The 23,280-nt window shown below is 31.8% G+C and overlaps 1 protein-coding gene across 1 annotated transcript; it reads left to right on the forward strand.

Annotated features, from left to right (window-relative positions):
• The first annotated feature begins 1,454 nt into the window (after positions 1-1,454).
• LOC143049503 (uncharacterized) lies at positions 1,455-20,951 on the forward strand. The gene is made up of 12 exons (XM_076223116.1): positions 1,455-1,460; positions 2,936-2,981; positions 3,470-3,546; positions 5,061-5,106; positions 5,594-5,670; positions 6,537-6,582; positions 10,388-10,464; positions 12,727-12,772; positions 13,386-13,462; positions 16,707-16,752; positions 18,971-19,077; positions 19,929-20,951. The coding sequence occupies exons 1-12, from the start codon at positions 1,455-1,457 to the stop codon at positions 19,992-19,994; spliced, it is 717 nt and encodes a 238-aa protein (XP_076079231.1). The 3' UTR covers positions 19,995-20,951.
• Positions 20,952-23,280: the final 2,329 nt, after the last annotated feature.

Genomic DNA, 23,280 nt, shown 5'->3' on the forward strand with positions numbered 1-23,280 from the left:
ACATCTTCTTTTTTATATAACAAATATCTAATTAGTTATCAAAAGTAGCAGGATTATAATGTAATACGCCAGACGCTTGTTTCGTCTAAATAAGACTCACCAGTGACGCTCTGACCAAAATAGTATAAAACCAAACCAGTACAAAGTTGACGAGCGTTGTAAACCAAAAATTCCCCAAAAATTGTGCCAAAAACGGCTAAGGTAATCTATTCCTGGGATAAGAAAATTCTTACTTTTCCGAAAAATTCAAAGTTTGGCAACAGCAAATTTTATAAAATGACCATATAATTGATATTCATGTCAACACAGAAGTGCTGACTACTGGGCTGGTGATACCCTCGAGGACGAAACGCCCACCAGCAGAGGTATCAGCCAAGTGGTGTAAATAGTTATCTAGGGTACCAGGATTATAATTCAATACGCCAGACGCACGTATCGTCTACATAAGACTTATCAGTGACGCTCAGATCGAAATAATTATAAGGCCAAACAAGTACAAAGTTGAAGAGCATTCAACAGACTACCCAGTTTTGACGAGCATTCAAAAGCCTACTCAGTTTTGACGTCTAATGAATACTGTTTTATGAAGTATTGTTAGTTTGTTTGTTTTCTTATTTCGATCGCAAGATGTTGTTTTCTAACTTGCTAAACAAACTATAAAATAATTGAAATTTGAAGAGACGAAATATTGTATTTCTTCGATTTGTGATTATGATTGCTTTTTGATTTTATCAGTGTAAATAATCTTAACATAACATGATTTTTTTTACAATGTTTTATGAGATATATTTTAATCTATTTGTAGAAATTTAAAGAAAAGTACGAGTCAAAAAGGAATAATGAAACTAAAAGTAAGTAGTTATTACATATTTTTCTATCACTATGCAAATTCGTTAACAACAACCAATACGATCTCGACATTATGCTCTAAGGAGAAGTAATTGATTCGTTAATTGATTTTTTTTTCTCTTACAAGGTGAGTTTGAAATAAACATCAATGCAATTGTTTGAACAAAGGTCTCAGATCTGTACTCAGTGTTCTGTTGTCACTGAGATGTATAATTACACAGCCATGTCAACTTTGTGCTTTTGTTAGATGTATTTCTATTTGTATTCATCTGATAAGGTAACCAATTGCAACTGAACTGTTAACATCCACTTCATCTGAACTTTGATGGATGGTTGTCTCATTAGCAATCATAACACATCTCTTTATTTTTTATATGCTATTCAAATTGTACAATGTTTTATTACTGAGTGTATGTAAGAACTATTGAAATTCCTAAATATGATATATTTTACACGATGCTGTTTTGATTATTTAATTCTATTACCAGAATCTGACCTGGAAAGAGACAACCTTTATTCCCTAGAATCCAGACCCAACAATAGACAAACAGACGACCAAGATGAGGTACATTATTAGATTAAAGATGTTAATCGAGTTTAATATAATGATTGTATGATTTGGCATAAGGAAATAAGGTGATATAGATGATTACTACGTCTGAAATAAAAATAGCTTAGTCGATTAACATCTATATATAAGAAATATAGGCTGCAAAATAAAGGCAACAGTAGTATGCCGCTGTTCAAAACTCACAAATCCATGGACAAAAAACAAAATCGGGGTAACAAACTAAAACTGGAGGAAACGCATTAAATATAAGAGGAGAACAACGACACAACATTAAAATGTAACACAAACACACACAGAAACGGAATAAGCATTAGACAAAATCCTATGAGAATAACAAATATAACATCAAAACCAAATACATGCAAACAAGGTACCTATTGATGAATTGTTTAACATTAATATTCTAAACATAACATGTTTAACCCCGCCACATTGTTTATGTATGTGCCTGTCCCAAGTCAGGAGCCTGTAATTCAGTGGTTGTCGTTTCTTTATGTGTTACATATTTGTTTTTCGTTCATTTTTTTACATAAATAAGGCCGTTAGTTTTCTCGTTTGAATTGTTTTACATTGTCTTATCGGGGCCTATTAAAGCTGACTATGTGGTATGGGCTTTGCTCATTGTTGAAGGCCGTACGTTGACCTATAGTTGTTAATGTCTGTTTCATTTTGGTCTTTTGTGGATAGTTGTCTCATTGGCAATCATACCACATCTTCTTTTTTATATAACAAATATCTAATTAGTTATCAAAAGTAGCAGGATTATAATGTAATACGCCAGACGCTTGTTTCGTCTAAATAAGACTCACCAGTGACGCTCTGACCAAAATAGTATAAAACCAAACCAGTACAAAGTTGACGAGCGTTGTAAACCAAAAATTCCCCAAAAATTGTGCCAAAAACGGCTAAGGTAATCTATTCCTGGGATAAGAAAATTCTTACTTTTCCGAAAAATTCAAAGTTTGGCAACATGAAATTTTATAAAATGACCATATAATTGATATTCATGTCAACACAGAAGTGCTGACTACTGGGCTGGTGATACCCTCGAGGACGAAACGCCCACCAGCAGAGGTATCAGCCAAGTGGTGTAAATAGTTATCTAGGGTACCAGGATTATAATTCAATACGCCAGACGCACGTATCGTCTACATAAGACTTACCAGTGACGCTCAGATCGAAATAATTATAAGGCCAAACAAGTACAAAGTTGAAGAGCATTCAACAGACTACCCAGTTTTGACGAGCATTCAAAAGCCTACTCAGTTTTGACGTCTAATGAATACTGTTTTATGAAGTATTGTTAGTTTGTTTGTTTTCTTATTTCGATCGCAAGATGTTGCTTTCTAACTTGCTAAACAAACAATAAAATAATTGAAATTTGAAGAGACGAAATATTGTATTTCTTCGATTTGTGATTATGATTGCTTTTTGATTTTATCAGTGTAAATAATCTTAACATAACATGATTTTTTTTTACAATGTTTTATGAGATATATTTTAATCTATTTGTAGAAATTTAAAGAAAAGTACGAGTCAAAAAGGAATAATGAAACTAAAAGTAAGCAGTTATTACATATTTTTCTATCACTATGCAAATTCGTTAACAACAACCAATACGATCTCGACATTATGCTCTAAGGATAAGTAATTGATTCGTTAATTGATTTTTTTTCTCTTACAAGGTGATTTTGAAATAAACATCAATGCAATTGTTTGAACAAAGGTCTCAGATCTGTACTCAGTGTTCTGTTGTCACTGAGATGTATAATTACACAGCCATGTCAACTTTGTGCTTTTGTTAGATGTATTTCTATTTGTATTCATCTGATAAGGTAACCAATTGCAACTGAACTGTTAACATCCACTTCATATGAACTTTGATGGATGGTTGTCTCATTAGCAATCATAACACATCTCTTTATTTTTTATATGCTATTCAAATTGTACAATAATGTTTTATTACTGAGTGTATGTAAGAACTATTGAAATTCCTAAATATGATATATTTTACACGATGCTGTTTTGATTATTTAATTCTATTACCAGAATCTGACCTGGAAAGAGACAACCTTTATTCCCTAGAATCCAGACCCAACAATAGACAAACAGACGACCAAGATGAGGTACATAATTAGATTAAAGATATTAATCGAGTTTAATATAATGATTGTATGATTTGGCATAAGGAAATAAGGTGATATAGATGATTACTACGGCTGAAATAAAAATAGCTTAGTCGATTAACATCTATATATAAGAAATATAGGCTGCAAAATAAAGGCAACAGTAGTATGCCGCTGTTCAAAACTCATAAATCCATGGACAAAAAACAAAATCGGGGTAACAAACTAAAACTGGAGGAAACGCATTAAATATAAGAGGAGAACAACGACACAACATTAAAATGTAACACACACAGAAACGGAATAAGCATTAGACAAAATCCTATGAGAATAACAAATATAACATCAAAACCAAATACATGCAAACAAGGTACCTATTGATGAATTGTTTTACATTAATATTCTAAACATAACATGTTTAACCCCGCCACATTGTTTATGTATGTGCCTGTCCCAAGTCAGGAGCCTGTAATTCAGTGGTTGTCGTTTCTTTATGTGTTACATATTTGTTTTTCGTTCATTTTTTTACATAAATAAGGCCGTTAGTTTTCTCGTTTGAATTGTTTTACATTGTCTTATCGGGGCCTATTAAAGCTGACTATGTGGTATGGGCTTTGATCATTGTTGAAGGCCGTACGTTGACCTATAGTTGTTAATGTCTGTTTCATTTTGGTCTTTTGTGGATAGTTGTCTCATTGGCAATCATACCACATCTTCTTTTTTACATAACAAATATCTAATTAGTTATCAAATGTAGCAGGATTATAATGTAATACGCCAGACGCTTGTTTCGTCTAAATAAGACTCACCAGTGACGCTCTGACCAAAGTAGTATAAAACCAAACCAGTACAAAGTTGACGAGCGTTGTAAACCAAAAATTCCCCAAACATTGTGCCAAATACGGCTAAGGTAATCTATTACTGGGATAAGAAAATTCTTACTTTTCCGAAAAATTCAAAGTTTGGCAACAGCAAATTTTATAAAATGACCATATAATTGATATTCATGTCAACACAGAAGTGCTGACTACTGGGTTGGTGATACCCTTGAGGACGAAACGCCCACCAGCAGAGGTATCAGCCAAGTGGTGTAAATAGTTATCTAGGGTACCAGGATTATAATTCAATACGCCAGACGCACGTATCGTCTACATAAGACTTATCAGTGACGCTCAGATCGAAATAATTAAAAGGCCAAACAAGTACAAAGTTGAAGAGCATTCAACAGACTAACCAGTTTTGACGAGCATTCAAAAGCCTACTCAGTTTTGACGTTTACTGAATACTGTTTTATGAAGTATTGTTAGTTTGTTTGTTTTCTTATTTCGATCGCAAGATGTTGCTTTCTAACTTGCTAAACAAACAACAAAATAATTGAAATTTGAAGAGACGAAATATTGTATTTCTTCGATTTGTGATTATGATTGCTTTTTGATTTTATCAGTGTAAATAATCTTAACATGACATGATTTTGTTTACAATGTTTTATGAGATATATTTTAATCTATTTGTAGAAATTTAAAGAAAAGTACGAGTCAAAAAGGAATAATGAAACTAAAAGTAAGTAGTTATTACATATTTTTCTATCACTATGCAAATTCGTTAACAACAACCAATACGATCTCGACATTATACTCTAAGGAGAAGTAATTGATTTGTTAATTGATTTTTTTCTCTTACAAGGTGATTTTGAAATAAACATCAATGCAATTGTTTGAACAAAGGTCTCAGATCTGTACTCAGTGTTCTGTTGTCACTGAGATGTATAATTACACAGCCATGTCAACTTTGTGCTTTTGTTAGATATATTTCTATTTGTATTCATCTGATAAGGTAACCAATTGCAACTGAACTGTTAACATCCACTTCATATGAACTTTGATGGATGGTTGTCTCATTAGCAATCATAACACATCTCTTTATTTTTTATATGCTATTCAAATTGTACAATAATGTTTTATTACTGAGTGTATGTAAGAAGTATTGAAATTCCTAAATATGATATATTTTACACGATGCTGTCTTGATTATTTAATTCTATTTCCAGAATCTGACCTGGAAAGAGACAACCTTTATTCCCTAGAATCCAGACCCAACAATCGACAAGCAGACGACCAAGATGAGGTACATTATAAAATTAAAGATATTAATCGAGTTCAATATGATGATTCTATGATGTTTCATAAGATAAAAAGGTGATATGTATTCATTACTACATCTAAGACGATTATTTGTATTTCCAATCTGTTGATTGAAAGTAATCAAGGCCGTACCTTGACCTATGGTTTACTTTTATAAATGGTTACATGGATGGAAAGTTGTCTCATTGGCACTCATACCACATCTTCCTTTATAGAATTACTGTTCCAAAAAAAAAAAAAATAAAGGTTTTGATCCGAAGCCATGGTTTAGAAGCGGAAACATTTATCTTTTTACAATGTAAATTATCTTACATGTAGTGCTGATAATGACGTCTATTGACCGACCGTTATTGCAAATATCTTCGGTAACAACACCTACCAAACTATAATAGTTTACTATACAAATATTCACAGCTTACTTAGATTCATCTAAATCAAATGATGTTGAAACAATTTTTTCTCGGTAAGCTCTTGTTTTATTTCTGTGATTTTTTTCTTAAGTTGTGACTTACTGCAATTAAAGTATTTTTGACAAAAACATATTATGAATCAAACATTGTTTTCACTGACCAATGGCAAAATTATAACAGCCTTTGTATTCATTTATATAAAATAAGTTAAAATTCCTAAACACATTGTTATTGTATCTGTGCACTAGTTATCTTAATTTTTCAACATAACCATCTATATATATTTTATTATAATTTAACTGTGGTGAACAATTGTTTTGCCAGGATATCTCAGATATTTCATTATTTATTGCATATGTGTTTTATATGGACTTTATCCTATGAATGAATTTGTGGGTCCAACAATTTACTGAACATAATATTTAATCGGATTGTCTAGGAAAATCAAGAAGAACATGAACAGAAAACGTGTATTGACACAAGGAGTAAGTAAATGTTTAAAAGATATCAACATTCATCGAGTTCAAACAAACTAGCCGTCCTCATATTGTAATTTGAACATGAACAGAAAACGTGTATTGACACGAGGAGTAAGTAAATTTTTAAAAGATATCAACATTCATCGAGTTCAAACAAACCAGCCGTCCTCATATTGGTACTTAAAGAAAAAGATTTGGTATAAATGATAACGAGACATAATTGAGGCAAAATATACCAGAGAGAAATATGTCCATTAAGAAACAAACAAAGTCTAGGGTAGAAAAGCAAACGACTAATATTAGACAAAAAATAGTACACAAAGCACAACATAATCAACTATAGATCAAGCAACACGAACCCAACAAAAACTTGGGGTGATATCCGAAAAATTTCCAACAAATGAAACAATACGTGAATTAATACTTTAGAGAACAGCCCGGATTTTCTCTGATATTCAACATTGAAACCATGTAATTGATTGTTTATACAAGCAATTAAATGATTAGGTTAAGTGCTTCATTCAAAGTTGGTGTCCACTGATGTTATCAAATGAACACAGATGGTCAGCTGGTCAAGATTATTTAATTTCCATATCCTCTGCACTAAATACATTTTATATTCTTGTCTATAAAATATTCTCATATTCAAGGTATTTTGAATGAAAAAAAAAATACTTTAAAAATTCATTTAAATAATATATTAATTTAATTTTTCTTTAGGATTTCTGCAGCTAATTTGGAAATGCTATGATAAATATTTTAAATTTAGCAAATTTGATATGTTTTAATATTATATTATTATCAATAGGGTCCAGGACCAATCCAGTCTATCTTATTATAGTCCTTCGTAATTAATTCCATTTTTCATGTCCATATAGCTGGTATATTCAGTGAAGGATAAATATTTCTTGTTAAAAAAGTTTTTATGGAATACATTTTTTAGCATTTATTTAGATTTTTTTATCAATTCCCACTTGCAAGCTTGTGTGTGTATATTTAGAATAAAAATCAAAATCTGGTCTGTGGTTCTAATACTATAAAAGGTGTTTCGGTTACTGTCACCTATCCTCATCAGGTATCCCTAACCTATATGTTTCCTTTCTTGTAATACTTAGAATGGTTCGAATTTGGTTTCAATTATGGGGATACGCCAGAAGCGGATTTAGACGGGGCAAAGCCCCCCCCCCTTTTCTGGGAGAAATTTGATTGATTAAATAGGGAATCACTGAAGCCTGACCGGAGCAGGCCCCTCTAAGGCAGTCAGTGTACTCAAATAACAATATTGAAATCAATCAGGTTCAGGACCAATCCATATATTCTTCATTAAAATAGTACCTAATTCTGTTGACGTGCAAATGTGAAGTGGACACACACCCCTTTTTATTTTCCACTGAATAGATGGGCAATATGTATATAAACCACTTTTATTGTTATAGTATTGCATTGAAATGAGTGAGATAAAACGCTTAAAATAAGAGAAAATAAGTTGGAATATGAAATTGAGAATGGAAATGGGGAATGAGTAAAAGAGACAACAACCCGACAAAAGAGCAAAAAACCGATGAAGGCCGCCAATGGGTCTATAACACAGGAAAAAATCCAGCACTAGAAGATGTTTTGAAAATGAAAATTAAGCACAACAAGAATGTGTCCACAGTACACGGATGCGCCACTCGCACTATCATTTTCTATGTTCAGTGAAATTGTGGTAAAAATTCTAATTTGACATTAAAATTAGAAAGATCATATCAAAGGGAACATGTGTACTAAGTTTCAAGTTGATCGGATTCCAACTTCATCAAAAACTATCTTGACCAAAAACTGTAACCTGAAGCGGGACAACATAAGGACGGACAAACGGGCGCTACAACCAGAAAACATAAAGCCCCTCTACTATTGTAGGTGGGGCATAAAAATCATAAACAACTGCACTGCCATGAGCTAGAGCGTATGATACGCCTAGCGGTTTTCAAGAATACAGTTCAATAACTTCTCAGTGTCATACCAGAAATTTATGAAAAAGGGGGGTTATCTTAATAGATATAAATCAGTCAACAAAGTTTAACGAAAAATGATCAAAGCACTTTAAGGTTATTGTCTGAAAACTAGAGAATCACTCCTCTTAAAATCCCATAACTCGGAAATGTGGGGGTAAATAATTTATAAAAAGCGAAAGGGAGCTTAAATAAATAGATATTAACAATTCACCAAAGTTTCATGAGAACTGCTGAAAGCATGTTTTAGTTTTTCTCCAAAAACTAGATAATGTTAATGTCTGACATGTTAAAGACAGACGGACAAAGATATACCAGAAGACTTCCTTTAATCAGGAGTATAAAAAGGGGGAGGGGTGTTCTTATCCCAAATTGTCTATGCTTCATGAATATTTGATAAAAACAAATTGTTTAAATATCAAGTCGATTTTGTTTTATCATTTTAAAAATCAAATTTATAAAAAAAAATGTGAAAATTACAAAGAATATTCATTTCTTAATAAAATTAATCTTCAAAATGACATCAATTATCAATCTATTCAATTAACATTTAAAAAAAATGAAAATTAATAAAAAAATTATTCAGAACTTTATTTTATATTCCTTTAACTGTATTTGAGCATGAAGTTGATAAAAAAAAACAGTGACTTGATTGTCAAAATCTTATGAAGAATATACACACATAGATTATGTTACATGTAGTAGAAATTTTTCAAGAAAAGACAGAAAATGCCAAAATGTTGACTGTCTTATCAGATAATCTATATGTAACATCTGTGGTCAGTTTATTGGGAAGAGTGATATATAAATTACAAGGACTTCAAACTGTGAAGGTAATCAGTTGTGAAATTTGAGATTCCCTCAAATCTGAGGGCATTCTTCGGGCTGTACTATAAAGTATTAAAGCAAGTATATGCATGCAATAACCGGCATGCAAATTCAAACAAGCAAATACTCAATCAGTACCATTACATATTGGATGATTTCTGGTACTGGTATCTAAAGACCTAAAAGTCTTTGAAAAAAATGTTTCTAATGAGTTAAGACATATCAATATCGTATAGATATTGACTGTTATACTTATGCAATGTCAATTTTATTTATTCTTACTTTTATATTTGGTGTAATAGTTTGTGGAGCACACTTTTACTGAGGAAGTACAAATTAGATGATTATGTACGAGCGTACATGTACAAGCCATGCCTTTTTAAAAATAATTGCATAACAGATTGATACTGATTTTAGATAATTGAACAGATTAGATAACACAACAAACCGTTCAACATCAACATGAAAGTATAAACATGCAAATACAATCAATGGCAATCGAGTTAGTAAAACGTTTGGTCACATTTATGCAATAAAAAATGACGGAGGCGTAAAAATGAAATATCAAAAGCTTCTGAATTAACATTATTCCACACTTTCATCTATAATACATTAAAACGAGAAAGAAATTATTAAATGTAAAATAACACAATAAAGAATACTGTTCACTAATTGTTGTCGAAACTGGAAAAAAATATAACCTTCAAAATAATCAAAACACCATGTCGGGTAACTGTACTCATTCTCCCCTGATTAATCAATGTATTTGGCTGTTGCGAACCTTTATGACATATAAAAAGAAATTGTTGCAATTTTTCGAACAAAATTGAAACTGTAAAAAACCTTAGTACAATACGTGATATAACAGGATTCAATTGATCTATTTTTCGAAAAGTGTATGGTGTTGTTCGGAAACAAGATCATGTTTCAGAAGGGGATTGAACTTATTCTAATGCAGTCGTTAAACGCCGAAATATTTCTATTTCTAGAATCAAACATAGAAAGCCGCAATCGTTATTCTAACGACCACAGAGGACCAAAAACTAGTGTTGATGTTGAAGAAGAGGTACATATAATAAGGGTTCACTTGTTTGTTTGTAGGTTTGAATATTCATACGTGATGGAGAATTTTATTTATATTTGATGTTTAGTTTCGGTAACAAAAGTAGCGTCATAATTTAGTGTACATCGCTTCATTAATAAAAAAAGTAAAATAAAAAAAATACTAAACCTCAAGGAAAATGCAATAGGCAAAGTCCATATTCAAATAGCAAAATATTTTAACAACTTTCTTGGTACAGGCATTTTTTTATGCAGAAAATTGTGAACTTATTCTGGTTTCCTAGCTAGCTAAACCTTTCACTCGTATGACAGTCGCATCAAATTCCATTATATTGACAACGATCAGTGAGCAAAACAAACAGACATAATGGATGTAATCAGTAAATATGTAAAAAAAGGAATACAGCACTCAACATTGTGTCATAATCTTAATCACTATACAAACATACAAATATGCATCAACGAAGCACAAAAGGCGTAGAGACAATGCACATAAGCAAACCTTAAAGTAGGGTTGGATGCACGGTTTCCCCTGGGTTAATGGCCTGGGTCGATGCCACTGCTGGTGGACGTTTCGTCCCCGAGGGTATCGCCAGCCCAGTAGTCAGCACTTCGACATGAATATCAATTATATGGTCATTTTTATAAATTTTCTGTTTACAAAACTTTGAATTTTTCGAAAAACTAAGGATTTTCTTACCCCAGGAGTAGATTACCTTAGCCGTATTTGGCACAACTTTTTGGAATTTTGGGTCCTCAATGCTCTTCAACTTTGTACTTGTTTGGCTTTTTAACTATTTTGATCTGAGCGTCACTGATGAGTCTTATGTAGACGAAACGCGCGTCTGGCGTATAAATTTATAATCCTGGTACTTTTGATAACTATTAATTATTTTTTTCGCCACCTCTTTCGCCAAACAATATATTTTTCGCCACTTTATTTTTTTTATCGGCAAGTAACATAAATATATTTTTCGTTTAAAATTTACCTTTTTTCTACCCCCCTCCCTCCCTTAAAAAAGATGATTTTGTCCCATTGTGTCTATGATTATTCTCTCAAACTTATTTCAGAGTCTACATTTTAATGAATAAACACTACACATTTACTTTAAAACATCAGAATTTCTTTTAACTTAAAAGCTAGGGAAAAATATTAATTGTTTTTTAAACAACTTTTCTAAATGAGGGGGCTGTATACTTTTAATAATAAAAAAGATATAAGTCCTGGAATATAACAAGTTAATGTTTTTTTTTATCATATAATACCAGTATAGTTCGTAGGGAAAGTTTCTTAAAAAGAAAAATACTGATGTGTCCTTTTGTACTGAGAAGTGGTTTTTACAACAAAACAAAAGCTTTTATCACATGAAATTAATCCCTCATTTCATGTGTAGTCATTACATTGAAGAGTTACTCTCATTCGAGAGGTTGTTCCCAACCTTTTGGATATATTTCGTCATAACGACAGTTTTTTTTTCTTGACCATCGTAAACAATGGTAAATGAAAAAGTTGAGACGTCAAACTATGCTTGAAACACGTGGGTCACTCAATCGACTTTAAAGTAGTTTCCCTCATCAATTACCTATATTAAAGTCAAAGAATAATTAAAGTTTTAAATCGGAGATTTTTTTTGCTTTTGAACATTTTTCGTCACAACAACAGCTTTCTTTTCTAAACTGTCTTTAAAAAGGAGAGGAGACGTCAAAACGTTGCTTCAAACATGTGCGTCGTAAAGTGGTAAATAATTTCTGTATGGGACATTTAACAGAAGCCATTTAACCATATCATTTTGTCAAACTCTTCAATAAACACCTTTATTAATTAGTCCTTTGTTGTCGATAGCTTTAAAAATGCAATCAGCTGATTATTGATTTTCTGAGCTCAAGGTGAATTCCGAGTATTGTTTGATCGGGTAAAGTCCGAAAAACTCGAAAAAATTAAATAAACAAGATGGAGAAAAATAAATCGATATATATAAATATATTTCTTTCGCCAAATTTTTTATCGCCACAATTTTTATTTTTTCGCAAATTGCGAAATCGTCTGCCAGCGGAAACCTTGGTTGGATGGCTACACTATTAGAACATAACAAGTATTGGAACAATCTGAATATACAAGTTTCCAATGCACGACCACGAATCAACGGTATGTCGAGATTTCATTCATTACATTTCATGGTTGTGCTCACATGACGACCTGGTGTCTTGAACAATGTCCAAGATTAATAGACTTCGATCAAAAGCTTTTTTTTTTTTAATTCTTTAGGATTATCTTGAAGAACATATTCCTGCAAGTACCAATGAGATACACCGTAAGTAGATTTTAGAACTTTAGTGAAGTCAAATTCATAATTGATCAAGTGGTAAAACAATTTAAATTACTTTAAAGTCTTAACTTTAGAGAATACATGAGTGCTAGATTTTTTTTTTAAATAAACGTATTTTATTTCCTTTTGTTCTTTTCTGACGCCTTACTGAATTATCTGCGTTGACGTATACATATATATTATAACTATTGAATAGCCTGTATAGTATGTCGTCCATGCCACTTTGTGTATCTATTGTTTCAAAAAAAGAGTTTAAATGAAGGAATGTGATTTTCTAACAGACAAAATGATGACATCACAATTTCTGCTTTATAAGTTTTAGTAGCAACATGAGACACATTTGTTTTAAGAAGACAAACATGATATTTTTTTATCTTCTATTGAACGTGACATCAACATTGAACATGTTTTACTTTCGTTAAGTTCTCTGGTATTTTATAAATAAGCTTTATTTTACATTTAAATTATAATTTCCCTTTACTCTTTGCAGTATTGTGACCTTTAACTACAATAACTTTTGTTAAGTACTATTCTATGTACAAAACATGCAGAGTTTTATTCAATGCAGTCTTTTGACGCAGGATATTTTTATTTCTAGAATCCAACATAGAAAGTGACAATCGTTATTCTATAGAACCAAGAAGACCACAAAATGGTGTTGATGTTCACGAAGAGGTACATATATCATGTAATTCAGGAGATTTCTGAGATTGTAGGTTTTTGATATTGATCGGCTGTGTTATGCTGAATATTTATGCATCAGTTATTTTAGTAAACCAACCTGAGGGTCGCACTTTAGTGAACACCGTTTCATACTGAAACTAGAGGCTCTAAAGAACATGAGTCGCTCACCATGGTCTATGTGCACATTATACAAAGGACACAGACGGATTCATGACAACATTGTGTTTTGGTGATGGTGATAAGTTTGTAGATCTGACTTTACTGAAATTCTTGCTTCTTACAATTATCTATATATATAATGAACTTGGCCAAGTAGTTACAGAAAAAAATATTATGTAAAACTTCACAAAAATTTACAAAAATTATGAAAATTGATAAAAATTGGGCAATAACTCCTGAAGGGATCAATTGACCATTTTAGTCATGTTTGACTTATTTGTAGATCTAACTCTGCTGAACATTGTTGTTGTTTACAGTTTATATCTATCTTAATTACACCTTATGTAAGAATGCTGCATTTTGATTGGTTAAGAACCAGTGTATTTTTTGCATATTCTAAACTTTTTTCTTCATTTCAAAAGAATTTGGCTTTTTTTTATCACTGCCGGTGAATTTGACGCAAATACCATGGTATTTGCCATTTTGGATATTCCTTTTTTACCCTCGCGAGCCTCTTCCCGCCAAATTATTCGGAACGTTTCTCTTCTTATCCCAATTATTAAGGCAACGTGATTAATCAATATTGATTGATAGAGATATTCCGAATACTGTAAACAAAAATGTCAGCTCACACGGCTGCAGGCGGTCGTGGATTAGATAGATTTGGTACTGCTGAAGATGAAGATATCGATGATTTGATGAATGATGTGTTGGCAAATAACACTAAAAAGTCAACCAAGTTTGCAATAAAACTAGTTTATGACTATTGTGTGTCTAAAGGAATAGATGCAAATATAGAGGACAGAAGCCCAGCCAGTTTAAATAATTTGTTAAAAGAATTTTATGTTAACATTCGCCAAGCAAATGGAGATTACTATTCTAGAAGCAGCTTTTGTGTAATTCGTCAATCTATTAATAGGCACCTAAAGCAGCCGCCGCACAACAAGCCCTTTGATGTAATAACTGATACTGCATTTACTACTGCAAACAACATCTTCAAAGCAATGTGCAAGAAACTTAGAAAGGAAGGAAAGGGACAAATTAAACATAAAAAATCTGTTGACAAAGGTGATATTAAGAAACTGTATGAACATCCACGTACATTCAATGTTAATTCTCCTTCTGGACTATTGAACAAAGTGTGGTTCGAGGTTTTATTATATTTTTGCCGCCGGGGGCAAGAAAATCTCCGTGAAATGAAGCCACAAGACTTTAAAATTTCTAAAGATGATGAAGGGAAAGAATATGTACACAAAATTTCATCTGAAATGACAAAGAACCACCAGGGAGTGGATGAAGAAGACTTTGAGCCGGAAGGGGGCAGAATGTATGCCACCGGAACCCCAATGTGTCCAGTTTTGTCTTTCAAAAAGTATCTAGATAAACTAAACCCAAACCAAACTGCATTTTGGCAGAGACCAAGAGATTCTTTTGATGAAGAGGATGAAATTTGGTATGAAAATAAACCCCTTGGGAAGAACACTTTAGGAAATATGATGAAAAACATTTCAGAATCTGCAAATTTATGCAAATCATACACTAATCACTGTGTGCGAGCAACGTGTATAACTGTTCTTAGTGATTCTGGATTTGAAGCCAGACATATTGTCACTATTTCAGGCCATAGGAATGAACAGAGTGTACAGAACTATGTTCGTGACACATCCACAGCGCAGAAGCGTGACATGTCTGCTTCAATTTCGTCGTATACCGCTGCGAATTCAACTGCAAATTTAGATCAAAACAATAACAATGAAAATATAAATAATTCTGTTTTTGATGTCAATGAATCAGATTTAACTGAAGATCAGTGTGATGACATTTTTGAAAGTATTCAACAGGGAGAAGCTGAATTGCACCCTCTTTCGGACTTAACAAACATAAATCCACCAGCACAAACTACAAAATGTACTGCCACTACTGGGATGAATAAGCACCCTATCGTGTTTAATAACTGTAATGTTACCATTCACAATATTTCATAAAATTCATGTTTTGAACATTTATAGTTGACACTGTTATTTTTCATGTTTCTGTTTGTATTACACATGGTATATTTATTTTATAAATATTTTACATAGTGTTTTAGTGAACAAAATTAAAAGTTTATCAATCTTGCACACTCAATTTATTCACATAAAATAGTTGTGGTATAATTCCTAATGAGATCATGTAATTATTTACAAATGCAAATTATGCATAAACTTGTTTACAGATTACAGCTTACTACTAGTGGTAACAAAAGATTTCCTTTGACCTGTACAAACAGTTATAATCAAAATAGATTCGGTGTAATTAAACAGATATATCATGTTATGGAGGGGTATTTGCGAAAAATACCAGTCTTGGGACCAAATTTCCCTCGCCTAGCGGCTCGGGAAATTTTACAGTCCCTTGACTGGTATTTTTCGCAAATACCCCTCCATAACATGATATATCTGTTCAATAATAATATTCAAGATAATAACCAAAACGGCAACATTTCCTTAAAATTACCAATCCGGGGGCAACAATCAAACGACGGGTTATCCGTTTCATCTGAAAATTTCAGGGCAGATATATTTTGACCTGATGAACAATTTTAATATATAAGCCAAAATCAACATTTAATCCGTATGTTCCATTTTTAGCCATGGTGGTCATCTTTGTTGGTTGACTGGGGCACCGGACGCAAATATTTTAAACTAGATTTCCCAATGCTGATTGTGGACAAATTTGGTTAAATTTGGCCAAGTAGATTTAGAGGAGAATATTTTTGTAAAAGTTAACGACGATGGATGATAGACGCGCTCGACGGACGCCAAGTAATGTGAAAGCTCACAAGGCCATTTGGGCCAGGTGAGCTAAAACGGAAATAAGCTTAAATGAATGATGTGGGTTACGATGGGTTGGATTTTTTGAGAAGCATTCCATTGTTATTGTTAGATATAGTGTATCAATTGCCTATCGATAGTAATCATAGTTTACAGTCGTCACTGTTGTAACACAAATATAACAAACTGGAAAATGTTTGTTCTTAACAATAAATTATTGATTTAGGCCTCACTCAAATGCCCTATGTTCTTAAATTTTATAGGATATTCATGAAGAACACATTCCTGCAAGTCCTAATGAGATGGAAAGTAAGTATATTTAATATTTCAGTGAATGTGTATGCATAATAGACAAAGTCAAAACATAAAAAAAAAGATAATCATGATAAGGAAATAAAGACATTTGTGTTAGAAATTTATTATTTAGGCAAAAAGAAAAAGAACAAAAATACTGAACTCTGAGGAAAATTCGAAATGGATGAAAGCCCTTAATAAAATGGTAAAATCAAATGGTAAATGTACAACGTTCAATCTTGTATTTTTTAACGAACAATAAAGTATATCTGCAATAATCCATATAGCGTTGTCGACCATGAGTCAATTTGTGTATCTGCAGCCTTTTAGACGAAAATGTAAGTGATTTTAGGCGTTTTTCTTACCAAAACCATAAATTTCTGATATCATGCGACGTAAATGTCCTTGTGAGACGAACATTATATTTGTCCTCCAAGTGCAATTGCCTTCATAAAAAGTTATGTCAAGGGTTTCATAATTGAAAGTTTTTACATCATGCTTAAAAAATATATAGCTGGAGTTTCCGGCTGTTTTGATAGATACCCATGTTTTGTCCGTATAAAAAAGAATGCGGATCAAACAATGGAGCTGAGCTTACAATTTCCATCCCCTTCACGTTACGCTATAATGGTCATGCCCTTTCTCGAAATTATGGAAAACGGACAAAGTTAACCGCAAAAACTGGTCACATTGATTAAAAATGAAAGATCCCACTGAATATAATTGGAAAGGATATCGTTCTAGCATGTCGATATTTAGACATTGACATGAAAACGTTTTATTAAAATCAATAGAGATGAATGTAATATGTCAATTGTCAACGTCTCATTGTATTTACCAATATTTGAGGAGAGCATGTTTAATGCAGTTAACATGGTGTTAAGTGATACGGTATGTCAGAGCTTGTGTTTTGAATAAAGGCAACAGTAGTTTACCGATATTCAAAAGTCATAAAGTTTTTGAGAGAATACAACTCTTGTTTATAATCTTAAACTAAGGGAAACACATCAACTATAAGAGGAAAACAACAAAAACTAAAGAACAACCCAAGACATACGACAATGCAACATACATAAGCGCGAACTATAAGATAACAACTGCAATATTTTTGACTTGGTTCAAAATAGTTTCAGAAAAGAAATGGTGGGTTGATTCCGTTTTTGTGGCCAGTCAAACTTCAGCGTTTCATTGGAATGTCCAAAAAAAATTTCCCCAGTAGAGGTTATTACTCAACCTTGTATTTTTATCCACGGTTTTAATATAATTAACTTAGTGAGGATTGTGGTTTGTAGTGCAGAAGTAAAATCATATTATACATCAGCTAGAGTCTGAATTTAATTATGGTTTTGAAAATGCCAGGGAAGCTATAACTTCAAACTTCAAACTTCAACAAACGGCAAAACACTTTAGATAATAAGTTGAGGATAATACATAAATGTCATAAGTTTGAAAGATGAAAAGAAAATAATAAATGTCTGCAAAAAATCTATAATATTTAGAATTTAAAAAATCGTTGTTTTCAAAGGCAACCTGAATACTGTTAGCTAATGAAGTCATCTAATTTGTGCAAAGCATGTACAAACCTTTGATGTTTGGGAATATTTTGAGACATTTGATTATTTGTTTTTGGTAATGTTGTACCCTTTTTGACTTGTTTTGTATATATAAATAATTAAAGCCTAAGTGGTCGAGTTGTCTTTTGCTCAAATAATGTAGTATCTAAACACAAATATGTGATTTTATACATATATATATATATACAATTCATCAAAAATCCGGTTTAAAGGTATGAAATATATTTGTAATGCTAACAGCTCCGATATTCGTTCTAAGTACGTCTTAATTAGAAACGTGATCCTATAGTGGAGTAACAATTTTGGCCAACTTTGGAACGTTACTTTCAATATCATTAACTTGAAGTTCTTTCATCGAAAGTGTCACCGACGTCATAAGGTTGACCATTATCGACATATGAGTTACAGTTGATTCAGTGTTGTTCATACGACTGTAGATATTGTAGCTAAAATCCAGGTCTTTGATCCTACGGAGAAAATTTACAATTTACATCTATTTACTGCCAAGTACACATATTTGGTCTGAATTTAATCCTGTACTTGTCATATTTATCTTGATATTAGTGCAAACTGTAATTTGAAAGTGTTTCCTGATATCTGCATAAATCGTAAATGGTTTCCTTACTCAATGAATTTGAAATATTGTAATGTATTAATAGCTATTGAAGATTCATCGGACTATTGTGAACCGATGGAAATAGAAAACTCTTCTGATGATGTCCAAGAAACAGTTGCAACGTCCGATTTTAATTCATCATCAGATTGGGTAACATTTTATACTAATTATACATCATAAAGCGATCAACCATTCTTGAGAAATGACGAAACCTTAAAAAAATACACGCTTATGAATCTATGTTACTAGATAAATATGTAATATAAATGATGGCACAAGAAAAGTTACATGAAAATCTTATCAGTAATAAAACAAAAATACGATTTAGCATGAAATGTAAACAAGTTTGATGTGATTGTGAGATGTTTTGATATTTTCAATTTCTAATTTGCAATTCATGAAATGTAAACGTTACATAATCATAATAATCTTTGATTATTGAAAGGTTTTTGTTTTCTTTATTTCAATTAAAAAATGTGTTATGCATATTCAGGACAACAATCTTCATCGAAACGATGTTGTAAAAATAAGTTTTCAAGAGAAGAAGAAAAAAGTCGCAATTTTAGCGGTTGTTGAGTTAACAAAAGGGGATTAAAATATTATTTTGATTTTATAATGATTGATCACTATGAAAGCCATGCTGAATGATGATCTTTAAATAAAGGCAACAGTAGTATACCGCTGTTCGAATTCATAAATCGATAGAGAAAAAAACAAATCCGAATTACAAACCAAAACCGAGGGAAACGCATCAAATGTAAGAGAACCAAAACTTGGAAAAAAAAAAAAAAAAAGAGTTATTGAACATGCACAAATACATAAACTATGTGTTGACAGTTTTTTTTCATTGATGAATTTAAATGCCTCTGGTTTGACATATTTCACATTTCCTTTATTGAAAGTTTAAGAATAAACAATATCCAAAGGTTTATGCAGCATATAAACCATGCGAATTAAATTAAGCCGTTAGTGTTATAATGCTTCCGTCATTTTACTTCCAGGTCGAACCCGAAGAAAAAATTCGTGATGCAATTACAAAAAGCCATATTGAGGATTGTGAAGTGTAGTACAGAAGTAAAACCGTATTTATTTAACACATCAGCTAGAGTATGAATATAATTATGGATTATATATAATGGTTTGGAAAACGCAAGAGAGGGAACAATAAACGTCATCAAGTGTGAGAGAAGAAACGGAAACTAATAAATGTCTGTATAAAATGTACAATATTTTGAAGCTAAAAAATTCATTGTAACATCCATGTTAGCTAATAAAATCATCTAATTGTGCATGTAAAAAGAAGATGTGGTATGATTTCAAATGAGACAATTCTCCACAGGAGACCAAAATGACAATGAAATTAACAAATATAGGTCACCGTACGGCTTTCAACAATGAGCAAAGACCATACCGCATAGTCAGCTATAAAAGGACCCAAAGTGACAATGTAAAACAGTTCAAAAGAAAAACGAAAGGCTTTATGTATGTACAAAAATAAATATGAACAAACGACATCCACTGAATTAAAGGCTCCTGATATGGGACAGGCACATACATACATAATGTGGCGGGGATAAACATATTAGCAAACCTTTGCTATTTTTGGGAATATTTAGAGATATTTGAAGTTGTATAGGACGATTTAAACTTTTTAAATCAACGTATTCATGGTATTAGTAAATATAAATGCAAGTGTAAGGAATCTCATCCCCCTTTCAGAACGTCAATATTGTAAAAAATACCAACGTTATGAACTGTGATTAATCATATAACGTTTAAGACTATAAGTTCAGCTTGACTACCACATGTTAAGATACGACTCATTTGTCATCTAACTGATGGAGGAAACTAGTTATCCAAAATGTTTAACATTTGTTTTTGATTTTATTTATTTTTTGTAATGTTGTACCCTTTTCGACTTGTTTTATATACATAAATATATATAGCCAAGATGGTCGAGTTGTTTATCTCGATGGAAAAACTTTAATTACAGATCTGTATGTCGTACCTAAACATATATGTGGACCTTTAAGATTATAATATTGTATTTAGTATGGCTTATATATTTACCCTAAAGTCTGGTTGAAAGGTGTGTAATATATTTGTAATGCTAACAGCTTCAATCTTCGTTCTAAATTCTCCTTAATAAATCAAAAGAAACGTGATCCTATTGAAGAGCAACAATTTTGGCCAACTTGGAAATAATAAAAAAAATAACTTACGCCAAACCTTACAATGTAAACAACTTTTATACCCTATTTAATTTTGTGAGTTTTTATCATTGTTGATGGTCATACGATTGCCTATACTTTCTGACGTCAACTTCATCTGAACTGCGGTGTATTGATGTCTTATTGGCAAGTTTTCTCTCGTCTCCTTATTATATAGACATTAAACCAGTGCTCACATTGGACAAAGACTTTTGTTAAAACAGTCATTTAAACTAAATACACACAAATATAGATGGAACTAGCTAGCGAACTCGTTAAATACTTTCTAGACTTGTTTAAGTTCATATCATAGGTTTGAAATATGTTAATCTTCGTTCTTAAATGTATAAGAATGCCTTTATGTGGATAGAATCAATCAATCACTGATCTACCTTTGTTTCATTTTTTTAAGTAACTGAATAGCCTAATTCATGCGTAATCTAGCTAAGGGGTTGAAATGAAGGTGCAATAAATATGGATTTAATGAAATCGATGTTTTCACATGTATATGAATTATTCATCGCCGATGTTGCCATACTGGCTGCTCAAAAATTATATTTTTCACTTTTTCACTTTCATTACCGATTGAACCAAAAAAAAAAAAATATTTTAGATTTATTATATGTTTTGTAGTTAGTGCTCCTTTAACTGAATAGAAACCGCGGCGCCATCGTTTTATTCAAATACTACTCTTTGTTGGACATCATACTTTAAATGATGTATTTTGTAGCTGTAAATATTTTAATCACAAAAAAATAATTACGAACATGGCATATACAAAATATAATATATAATGTAACAGCTTAAAACATTCAGCAACGTAGTTTCATACATATATACATGATCAATGATAAGCCGTGGATCGTAGTTCACAGATATTAAAAAAGGAAAAATAACATAAACGAGAAGCAAGATATGAGTAGTCAGTCTCTGTGTGAATTATGCTGAAGGACATGGTGCTCCAATGGTGGCATGCTTTTGAAACCAGATCCACTTTCTACATCTTCAAAATCGAACATAGGAAAGGTTTGGTCTGTACATACGCTTTCAATTTTCATTGCAACCTTCGACAGAAATTTATAGAATGGTTACTCTTTTTTTTTTATATAAGTAAAATACACATGAAAATAATTTTTTTTTTAAATATGGGAATGTTTTTGTGATTTTACATTGTGGTAGATTGTTTCGTGTTTCGTTGTTTCACTCAATGTAAGGTGTTTATTTATTATATGAAAAGCGAGATATACACAACAATGTTTGACTATAAAATGCCACTTCCATTCCGATATATGTATTTGCCAGACATATTCAATAATGCCTTATTTTGCTCCATTTCAATAATATCCGAGACATTTCTATTAGATCAAATTGACATAGGTAAACCTACGGCTATGATCGTTTTTTAATTACCATTTACAAAGAAGAGGGCAATAGTTTCTATTTTTTTTCAAATTTTTGATACATAATTCAAAGTAACAATGTCGGAACATACTAGAAGGAATTTGAATAACTAAAAATGACAACAGATAATTATGTAAAAAATGGACAAACTATAATTTATAACAATCTATTTTCTTTTGAAACGATCCACCGGATCGTTTGTCGTTTGTAATACTGAACCCGTATCACCCCGTAACCCCGCCCCTCTTATTCATCCCGAACTGTTTATGTGCTCAATCAGCAACAGTTGTTCCTCTTATAATGTGGTAAAGATGTTGGTATATAAAAAAAGGAAAACTGATTATTGATCTCAAATAGCTATTTGAATGTAACAATCTTTGAGTCAAAAAGTACGAACAACAAATTTTAAGATCATGTTAAGGATATTTTTTCAGGTAATTTTACGCTGTATTAATTCAGTATCGATCAGAACATTCGCTTGTAGTCTATAAAGATCTGTTCAGTTCAATATCAAACTAAATTGTCAGATAATTCGGTAATTTCAGTTAACATGTTTTGTTGTGTAGAAATCTGTAATCATTCTACTTTAATATCCTAATTTATTTTCCAGGGAACTAATTTTGTATTATTTAAATGACTTTTTACCTGCCTTATTTCAATTTCCTGGACTTCAACTCTTCCTTTACCTAACATTTTCATTATGGAAGCTATGATAGTAATAACAGAAACTATCCCAGAAATG

Source organism: Mytilus galloprovincialis, chromosome 10 (genome assembly GCF_965363235.1).
Source record: "Mytilus galloprovincialis chromosome 10, xbMytGall1.hap1.1, whole genome shotgun sequence".
Classification (NCBI taxonomy): Eukaryota; Metazoa; Mollusca; class Bivalvia; order Mytilida; family Mytilidae; genus Mytilus; species Mytilus galloprovincialis.

Coding starts and splice junctions, on each gene's coding strand:
- LOC143049503 (XM_076223116.1), top strand. Junction 3,547..5,060: donor AAACAGACGACCAAGATGAG/GTACATAATTAG, acceptor ATCTATTTGTAG/AAATTTAAAGAAAAGTACGA. Junction 12,773..13,385: donor AAGTACCAATGAGATACACC/GTAAGTAGATTT, acceptor TTTTATTTCTAG/AATCCAACATAGAAAGTGAC.